Here is a 9,516-nt window from a genome sequence, read left to right as displayed (position 1 = left end):
GGGTCATTGTCCTGTTGTAAAACAAATGACAGTCCCACTAAGCGCAAACCAGTTGGGATGGCATATCGCTGCAGAATGCTGTGGTAGCCATGCTAGTTCAGTGTGCCTTGAATTCTAAATAAATCAGTGTCACCAGCAAAGCACCCCACACAATCAAACATCCTCCATGCTTCACGGTGGGAACTACACGTGCAAAGATCATCCCTTCACCTACTCTGCATCTCACAAAGACACGGCAGTTGGAACCAAAAATCTCAAATTTGGACTCATCAGACAAATGGACAGATTTCCACCCGTCTAATGTCCATTGCTCGTGTTTCTTGGCCCAAGCAATTCTCTTCTTATTATTGGTGTCCTTTAGTAGTGGTTTCTTTGCAGTAATTCAACCATGAAGGGGCGGCAGGTAGCCTAGTGGGTAGAGCGTTGGACTAGTAACTGAAAGGTTGCAAGATCATATCCCCGAGCTGATTAGGTAAAAATCTGTCTTTCTGCCCCTTAACACTGTTCCGAGGCAATCATTGAAAATAAGAATTTGTTCTTAACTGACCTGCCTAGTTAAATAAAGGTAAAATAAAAATAATAAATGAAGGCCTGATTTACAGTCTCCTCTGAACAGTTGTTGTTTGGGCTGCAATTTCTGAGGCTGGTATCTCTAATGAACTTATCCTCTGCAGCAGAGGTAACTCTGGGTCTTCCTTTCCTGTGGTGATCCTCATGAGAGCCAGTTTCATCATAGCGCTTGATGTTTTTTGCAAATGCACTTGAAGAAACTTTCAAAGTTCTTGACATTTTCCGGATTGACAATCCATCATGTCTTAAAGTAATGATGGACTGTCGTTTCTCTTTGCTTATTTGAGCTGCCCAGCTGTAAAAGACATGGTCTTTTACCAAATAGAGCTATCTTCTGTATACCACCCCTACCTTGTCACAACACAACTGATTGGCTCAAACGCATTAAGAAAGAAAGAAATTCCACAAATGAACTTTTAACAAGGCTCTCCTGTTAATTGAAATGCATTCCAGGTGACTACCTCATGAAGCTAGTTGAGAGAATTCAAAGAGTGTGCAAAGCTGTCATCAAGGCAAAGGGTGGCTACTTTGAAGAATCTCAAATCTATATTTTAATTTGTTTAAGACTTTTTTGGTTACTACATGATTCCATATGTGTTATTTCATAGTTTTGATGTCTTCACTACTATTCTACAATGTAGAAAATAGTAAAAATAAAGAAAAACCCTTGAATGAGTAGGTGTGTCCAAACCTTTGACTGGTACTGTATATTCATTTAATGAGGTGATCAACGTACAATGACAATGTTAGGAGCAAATGTAAACCGAACAAATGCATGCTGGAAACCATGAATGAAGCTTACTTAAACTGGGATTCAGTGAGATCGCGGGTTATAGGCGTTGAAGCTTTTAAAGGCAATGTCCAATTGAGTCAACATATGCAGCGTTTACCATGAATGGGATCTCTGCAAACGTGGGAACATTGCCTTTAAAAGCCGCAATGCCTATAACCCATGATCAGATTGAATCCTGGCCTTAGTTTCAAAAAGACAACTCCAAAACCTTTCGTCAACAGGGTCGAGGACAGACAAACTATGAATTCAGACCCAATAATTAGACGATAACCACTGTGTACAAAGCATTAAGGACACCATAATATTGAGTTGCACCCCCCCTTTTGCACTTAGAACAGCCTCGATTTGTCGTGCATGGACTCTACGAGGTGTCGAAGGCATTCGACAGGAATGCTGGCCGATGTTGATGCCAATGCTTCCCACAGTTTTGTCAAGTTAGCTGGATGTCCATTGGGTGTTGGACCATTCTTGATACAAACGGGAACCTGTTGAGCGTTAAAAACCCAGCAGCGTTGCAATTCTTGACAAACTCGTGCACCTACTAACATACCCCGTTCAAAGGCACTTGAATATTTTTTCTTGCCCATTCACCCTCTGAATGGCACACACACAATCCATGTCTCAACTGTCTCAGGGCTTAAAAATCCTTATTTAACCTGTCTCCTCCCCTTCACCTACACTGATTGAAGTGGATTTAACAAGTGACATCAATAAGGGATCAAAGCTTTCATCTGGTCAGTCTATGTCAAGGAAAGAGCAGGTGTCCATAATATTTTGTACACTCAGCGTATATTCAATTACACATGACGACCTACACCACAGTGTATTCAGTGGACACCTCCATGTCTTCCACAGTACCAATGTCCTCTGTTACACTGTGCTGTCCCTCAGTGGAGACTGTCTGTGTCTCAGTCTCCAGTTCTGACGTCTTCACTGTAACACACTCCTGCTCAGAGATAGGGGCAAACTCTGCCTCCTCAGGATTTGCAGTGGCCGTTATCTCTGAACCAGGCCCAGCTTCCGAATCTGGAGCCAGGATGGTTTGTGACACTGAGGTTTCCAGCACAGATGGGGTCAAAATAGTAGAGGTCTCTGAAACAGAAACTGGGGCAAACATGGCCCCTGAGACAGTGACAGGGACAGAGAGAGACACAGTCTGGACAGGGAGGGGACCGGAGGACGATGGGGAAACAGGGATAGAGGACACGGAGAAGGGGACAGAGACAGTGGATCCATCCAGACCGATGACACCGGCCCCGTCTGTGGTGACAATGGGTAGGTGGGTCCCTGCCGGCATCTCTGTCTGGATGACCGTGAACCCACCAGGGTGGTGTGGCTGACCAGGGTGATGGTCCCTGGGTCGCCCCAGTTGGCAGAAAGGGTGAAGGGCTCACTATGTACCAACATGGCCCCTTCCTGGAGCCTACCACCAACTCCACTCTCCCCCTTTCCAACGACTACAATTTCAACTTTTACCTTCCTACCAGGGCAGCCTTCCCTGTGGCTCAGTTGGTAGAGCATGGTGTTTGCAACGCCAGGGTTGTGGGTTCGATTCCCACGGGGGCCAGTAAGAAAGAAAAAGAAAAAAAATGCATGAAATGAAATGTATGAAACGTATGCATTCACTACTGTAAGTCGCTCTGGATATGAGCGTCTGCTAAATGACTAAAATGTAAAGGGCATCTGGGTTTCTTAGTCTTTACCTCCATGTTGTCCTTCAGGACCACCAGGTAGTTCTTCCATGGAGTGTTTTGGTCATGAGTCTGTGGATTGAAGAGCACATCTTTAGGCTTTTGCAGCACAGATGAATGTCTCCAAAATAACTTATTACACGTATAATAATTCTAGGTATTGTGTTAGTATGAAAACTAGAAGGTGTAGTAACATACCATGGTGTCTGTGTACAGTGTACTAGTGTAGTAACATACCATGGTGTCTGCGTACAGTGGACTAGTGTAGTAACATACCATGGTGTCTATGTGCAGTGTACTAGTGTAGTAACATACCATGGTGTCTGTGTACAGTGGACTAGTGTAGTAACATACCATGGTGTCTATGTACAGTGTACTAGTGTAGTAACATACTATGGTCTGTCTGCGTACAGTGGACTAGTGTAGTAACATACCATGGTGTCTGCGTACAGTGGACTAGTGTGGTAACATACTATGGTGTCTATGTACAGTGTACTAGTGTAGTAACATACTATGGTCTGTCAGTGTACAGTTAGTTAGTAACATACCATGGTGTCTGCGTACAGTGGACTAGTGTAGTAACATACAATGGTGTCTATGTACAGTGTACTAGTGTAGTAACATACCATGGTCTGTCTGCGTACAGTGGACTAGTGTAGTAACATACCATGGTGTCTGCGTACAGTGGACTAGTGTAGTAACATACCATGGTGTCTATGTACAGTGTACTAGTGTAGTAACATACTATGGTCTGTCAGTGTACAGTGGACTAGTGTAGTAACATACCATGGTGTCTGCGTACAGTGGACTAGTGTAGTAACATACTATGGTGTCTATGTACAGTGGACTAGTGTAGTAACATACCATGGTGTCTGCGTACAGTGGACTAGTGTAGTAACATACCATGGTGTCTATGTACAGTGTACTAGTGTAGTAACATACTATGGCCTGTCAGTGTACAGTGGACTAGTGTAGTAACATACTATGGTCTGTCTGCGTACAGTGGACTAGTGTAGTAACATACCATGGTGTCTATGTACAGTGTACTAGTGTAGTAATATACCATGGTGTCTATGTACAGTGGACTAGTGTAGTAACATACTATGGTCTGTCTGCGTACAGTGGACTAGTGTAGTAACATACCATGGTGTCTGCGTACAGTGGACTAGTGTAGTAACATACCATGATGTCTATGTACAGTGTACTAGTGTAGTAACATACCATGATGTCTATGTACAGTGTACTAGTGTAGTAACATACCATGGTGTCTATGTACAGTGGACTAGTGTAGTAACATACCATGGTGTCTATGTACAGTGTACTAGTGTAGTAACATACTATGGTCTGTCTGCGTACAGTGGACTAGTGTAGTAACATACTATGGTCTGTCTGCGTACAGTGGACTAGTGTAGTAACATACCATGGTGTCTATGTACAGTGTACTAGTGTAGTAACATACTATGGTCTGTCTGCGTACAGTGGACTAGTGTATTAACATACCATGGTGTCTGCGTACAGTGGACTAGTGTAGTAACATACCATGGTGTCTATGTACAGTGTACTAGTGTAGTAACATACCATGGTGTCTGCGTACAGTGGACTAGTGTAGTAACATACCATGGTGTCTATGTACAGTGTACTAGTGTAGTAACATACTTAAGCATGGTCTGTCTGCGTACAGTGTACTAGTGTATGTAACATACCATGGTGTCTGCGTACAGTGGACTAGTGTAGTAACATACCATGGTGTCTGCGTACAGTGGACTAGTGTAGTAACATACTATGGTGTCTATGTACAGTGTACTAGTGTAGTAACATACTATGGTCTGTCTGCGTACAGTGGACTAGTGTAGTAACATACCATGGTGTCTATGTACAGTGTACTAGTGTAGTAACATACTATGGTCTGTCTGCGTACAGTGGACTAGTGTAGTAACATACCATGGTGTCTGTGTACAGTGGACTAGTGTAGTAACATACCATGGTGTCTGCGTACAGTGTACTAGTGTAGTAACATACTATGGTCTGTCTGCGTACAGTGGACTAGTGTAGTAACATACTATGGTCTGTCTGCGTACAGTGGACTTGTCCGTGAAGGTACGGTTGCGGAGGCCACACATGTAAGGCTTCTCCGCTGTATGAATCCTCTGGTGCCTCTGGAGGGCATTCAGCTGGGTGAACTGCTTATCACAATCTGTACAGTGGTACGGACGCTCACCTGAGACAGAACATACAGAGGTCAGACAGGGGTTAAAGGTCAGCAGTAATAATTCACTATGAATGGAAGATCTCTGGGCGAAGGCCCGACCACAGAGTTCACACTTGTAAGGTCTGAAGCCCATGTGGATTCTGGAGTGGTGTTTCAGGTATTCTTTAGAGGCAAAGCTTTTCCCACAGCTCTCACACATAAAAGGCTTCTCTCCTAGAACACAAAACAACACAGATATGTAAAGGCTGGTTTGTGTAGATAGGGTTCACAGATGCTGACAATGAAATGGACACAGAAATGGTATCAAAAGCCCAACCTAAAAGCTTAGAAAGCTGTAGAGTATTGTGTATCTGTGTAAGAGATGAACCTCTTACCTGTGTGGGCTCTCTTGTGATAAGACAACATGTGGTTCTGGCTAAACCTTGCATCACACTGGTCACAGGCGAAAGGCTTCTCTCCTGTTAGTCCTGTGGTGTGTCTTGAGGGCTGAGCTCTGGGAAAACTTGGCTTCACAGTCAGTGCAGGAGCAGGGCTTCTCTCCTGTGTGTGTTCTCTCGTGTAGCGTCAACGCTGTCTTAGAGCTCAGCGCCTTGTTACACACAAGACAGGTGCACACCGCCTCCCTCATGCACCTACACGTAGAGAAGAGAATTGATATTTATTGTCTCAATAAATGATTGGACGCAGCAAATAGAAACTGAAGAGGAAATACCATGTTCATATATTGTAGTGCATTTGGTTTAGCCATTTACAGCTCTAGTTAAAAGTAATGCACTAGGGGAACAAGACGTCAATCCAGAGAATCCTACATAAAAGTGCTACAAAAGCAATCCCAAATCCCCCGACTGAGACCGGTCCTAACTTGTCGTCGGAGGCGCGTCACGTCCTTCTTGCGTTTGAACGTCTTGGTGCAGACGTCGCAGGGGTACAGTCTCTCGTCACTGTGGACGTGTCTCTGATGGATCCTCAGGTCACAACGGTATGTCACCTCCCCCTGCACACCGTGGCTCGTCCTGGTGGTCATGGTAACAATGGAGGAGTGTCGTTATTAGAGATGTGATCAGAACAACAATGAAAATAGTTGAGATTTTAGGTTTTCTATCCCTTTTAAAAGTGCTCAAAGCACTTTACATTGTACAGTACATTGGGCTCCCTTCATGAACTAATGTGTAATGTCCAACTCCACCTAGTTGATGTGCTTCCGGTAGCTCTTCTCATAGTGGAAGGTCCATTGACACTTGTCACACTTGTTTTGGGTGTCAGCATGTCTGGATGATCTGTTGAGGGCACCTTCCTCACCCATCGCTTCCTTCCTGGGGAAGAAGAGTGAGTCATCAGGACAATCCTCGGGTATATCTCCTTCCACATCATCGACGTCTGTGGACCTCAGCCCTGCCCTCTCTTTTTCAGGCAGCAGCTCTGGAAGGGCCTCTCCTTCCTCCTTCTGTGTACTAACAATAATCATCACAATCAATTGGATTTATACAGCACTTGTTCAAAATGCTTCACACACCTCAAAGCATGTCACCATAGCATCTACCTGTGTATTCTCAGTGTTCTCCTTTTGACCGGCTGTCTTGGTCTGAGTGTTGTCAGGCAGATCCTCCGTCTGCGTCTTGGTCTGGTCCTTCATCTTCCTCACGTACCCCTTCTTAGGAATGTCAACGAAGACTGCGGCCTGCCAGCCTGTTACTTCTCCTCCCAGAGATCTCAGCATCTTCATTCACCTCTGATCTCTCCTCCTCGGCTGTGACCGTGACCGTTGCCCTTTTCAACATCCTCTCCCTCCTCTCTGGTCTTGTTTGACAGATCAGCCTCTTGGTGGAGGCTCTTTAGGGAATTTTGTTTACTCCGACCCCCAGCACTCCCTCCTCTACATCATCCAAATCAGCCTCCATGTCTTGTCACACGGATGATTTAGCCCCGTGCGGACTCGAGCTGCCTTCATCGAGAACCGAGCTGCAAGCCTCCATAAGGCTTTTACACTCCAACAGTGTCGCCACTTCACAGATCACGCCAATCTTGTCTTCAGCAAACTCTTCATCCACCTCCAGTTTGCCAGTGTATATATATTCCAAGAACCTGGTGAAATCAGTGTTTCAGACGTTCCCCAGGAATAGTTTCTTAGGTGGGTCCGGGGCCAGTAGGATGTTCTTGAAGTAGCCGCTGGAGGCAGCTAGTACCACCTGTTGAGCCTCAAACTCCTCAAGCTCACCATGGAAGGCCACCTGGACTGTGACATCACACAGGTGGCTGTGCAGTCTCAGCTGGTGAATTGACTGAAGCATGTCCTCATGGTGGGAAGGCTGAGGAGAGCTGGACCACTTTGTCACTCACGTTTCATACTGTCAGTAGTGGAAAAAGTACCCAATTTCCATACTTGAGTAAAAGTAAAGATACCCTAGTAGAAAATGAATTCAAGAAAAAGTGAAAGTCATGCTGTAAAATACTACAAGTAAAAGTCTAAAAGTGTTTGGTTTTAAATATACTTAAGTATCAAAAGTAAATGTAACTCGGAAAATATACTTAAGTATCAAAAGTAAAAGTATTAATAATTTCAAATTGCTCAAATGTTCAAATTTTTTTAATTTACAGATAGCCAGTGGCACACTCCAACACTCAGAGATCATTTCAAAAGAAGCATGTGTGTTTAGTGAGTCCGCCAGATTAGAGGCAGTAGGGATGACCAGGGATTTTCTCTGGACCATTTCCCAGTCCTGCTAAGCATTCAAAATATAACTGGTCATTTTTGGTGTCAGTGAAAAATATTGGAGTAAAAAGTTCATTATTTTCTTTAGGAATGTAGTGAAGTAAAAGTTGTCAAAAATGTAAATAGTAAAGTAAGGTTCAGATACCCCCCAAAAAGAATTAAATAGTACTTTAAAGTATTTTTACTTAAGTACTTTACAGCACTGCATACTGTTGTTAGACAAATGTTACAAGAACAGATCAATAATCATGCAACGTAATAGCAATCAATTTCTGGCCGAAGTTAACCATTTTTTTTTTTTAAATAGTGACCACATGAATTATAGCTAGATATTCACATAGATAGTTAGCTAGCAAGCTATAATGGTTTAGGCCTATGCTTGGGGTTATCTAGTTAGCTAACATTATAACTTAGTTGGGTGGCTGGTTAGCTACCTAACGAGTTTGACAATCAGCTGCTTATTGTTTTCACTGGCTAGCCGTCAGAACATTGTAAGCGGGGAAATGTCATTTATTTGTAGCTAGCTAGTTCATTTAATAGCAAACAAGTGAGTTAGCAGCAAGCTAAATTAGCTAGCTAGAAAAAAGCCACGCCAACAATCTAACTAGTCAAAGACAGAAAAACGATTGATGGTTGTTTTTCAATAAAACACTTTATCTTGCAGTGTTTCAATGTTATGACCAGCAAGCAACAGTGAACTATGTGCAATGAACGTGTACGCATCTCAACCAGCTCTCTTACCGTAAACTCGGTAAAATGACAGCCCTTCACAAATCCATCATAACGAAAGTATTTTCTGTCAAATCTGCACCCGATATCGAGAGATGCGTTTTAACCACGGCCATATTGGATAGATTCGGTCCACTTCAGCTGATGTGGGATCAGTTCTTAATACCTGTATAACATTTTCACCGTTGAGCAAAACGACCCTGCATCAGTTCTTAGGATAATGGGAAAATATATACAATTGACAGACATCAACATGACATAAATCATTATTAGACTATAATACAGATCAGGGTGTCTCAATATCTTTTCAATTTGAAGACAATTCATTCGTCATTATGCAGAAGAAAAACAAAACATTTTGAGAAACGTCTTTTGAATGGCCAGCCTTGAATTCAGAGATTAGAGAATTACATTCCTTTTTTAAAATCAGTATCCACATGGTGGTGCCATTTAATTGTATTTCAATGTTGTGCCATCAGGCCTGAAGCTCTAGCCTTGCCTCTGCAGAGACTATAGGCCTGTAAGGCAGCTCTTCTTCAGTCTGGACCTTGATTATTTGAATTCTGGGTGTTAGTGCTGGGCTGGAACACAAGCCTGCACACCCAGGACTTGAAGTTGGAGATCCCTGGTATTCGCATTTATTCATTTATTGTAAAAGTTAGACATTTTGACTGAGAGGAGCAATACAACAGAAGCCTTGATAGTTGATTCCACTTGAACCCCATCCACCACACAAATCATCCCCATGTTTTCCAGAATGTAGTCTGTCATTCCAAGGTTGTATGCTAAGCTACTTTAGGGGGAATCACTGGGG

At 43.3% G+C, this 9,516-nt stretch overlaps 1 protein-coding gene across 4 annotated transcripts; it reads right to left on the bottom strand.

Moving 5' to 3' along the window:
• Window positions 1-2,935: 2,935 nt before the first annotated feature.
• On the bottom strand, window positions 2,936-8,974 carry LOC106608057 (GDNF-inducible zinc finger protein 1). 4 transcript variants are annotated; one of them, XR_001329368.2, is made up of 8 exons: window positions 8,715-8,974; window positions 6,804-7,664; window positions 6,450-6,576; window positions 6,073-6,276; window positions 5,638-5,895; window positions 5,377-5,476; window positions 5,115-5,272; window positions 2,936-3,126 (listed from the first exon to the last, which is right to left on the bottom strand). XR_001329368.2 is itself a non-coding variant. In XM_045720982.1 (6 exons), the coding sequence occupies exons 4-6, from the start codon at window positions 5,666-5,668 to the stop codon at window positions 2,989-2,991; spliced, it is 531 nt and encodes a 176-aa protein (XP_045576938.1). In that variant the 5' UTR covers window positions 5,669-5,895; window positions 6,126-6,276; window positions 6,450-6,576; window positions 8,715-8,969; the 3' UTR covers window positions 2,936-2,988. The 4 variants fall into 4 exon arrangements, 2 of the variants coding, with proteins under 2 accessions (XP_045576938.1, XP_045576937.1); XR_001329366.2 differs by having other exon boundaries at window positions 6,126-6,276; window positions 8,715-8,973; XM_045720982.1 differs by lacking the exon at window positions 6,804-7,664 and having other exon boundaries at window positions 5,115-5,476; window positions 6,126-6,276; window positions 8,715-8,969.
• Window positions 8,975-9,516: the final 542 nt, after the last annotated feature.

Source organism: Salmo salar, chromosome ssa06 (genome assembly GCF_905237065.1).
Source record: "Salmo salar chromosome ssa06, Ssal_v3.1, whole genome shotgun sequence".
Lineage (NCBI taxonomy): Eukaryota > Metazoa > Chordata > Actinopteri > Salmoniformes > Salmonidae > Salmo > Salmo salar.
This window is presented reverse-complemented; position numbering and strand designations above follow the sequence as displayed.

Excerpts from the sequence above, each read along its gene's own strand:
- LOC106608057 (XM_045720982.1), bottom strand. The coding sequence starts at position 5,668 with ATGTTGTCTTATCACAAGAGAGCCCACACAG. Across the intron at positions 5,477-5,637 it reads TCACAAGAGAGCCCACACAG|GAGAGAAGCCTTTTATGTGT; the intron begins GTAAGAGGTTCA and ends TTTGTGTTCTAG. Across the intron at positions 3,127-5,114 it reads CTGTACGCAGACAGACCATA|ACTCATGACCAAAACACTCC; the intron begins GTATGTTACTAC and ends TTCAATCCACAG.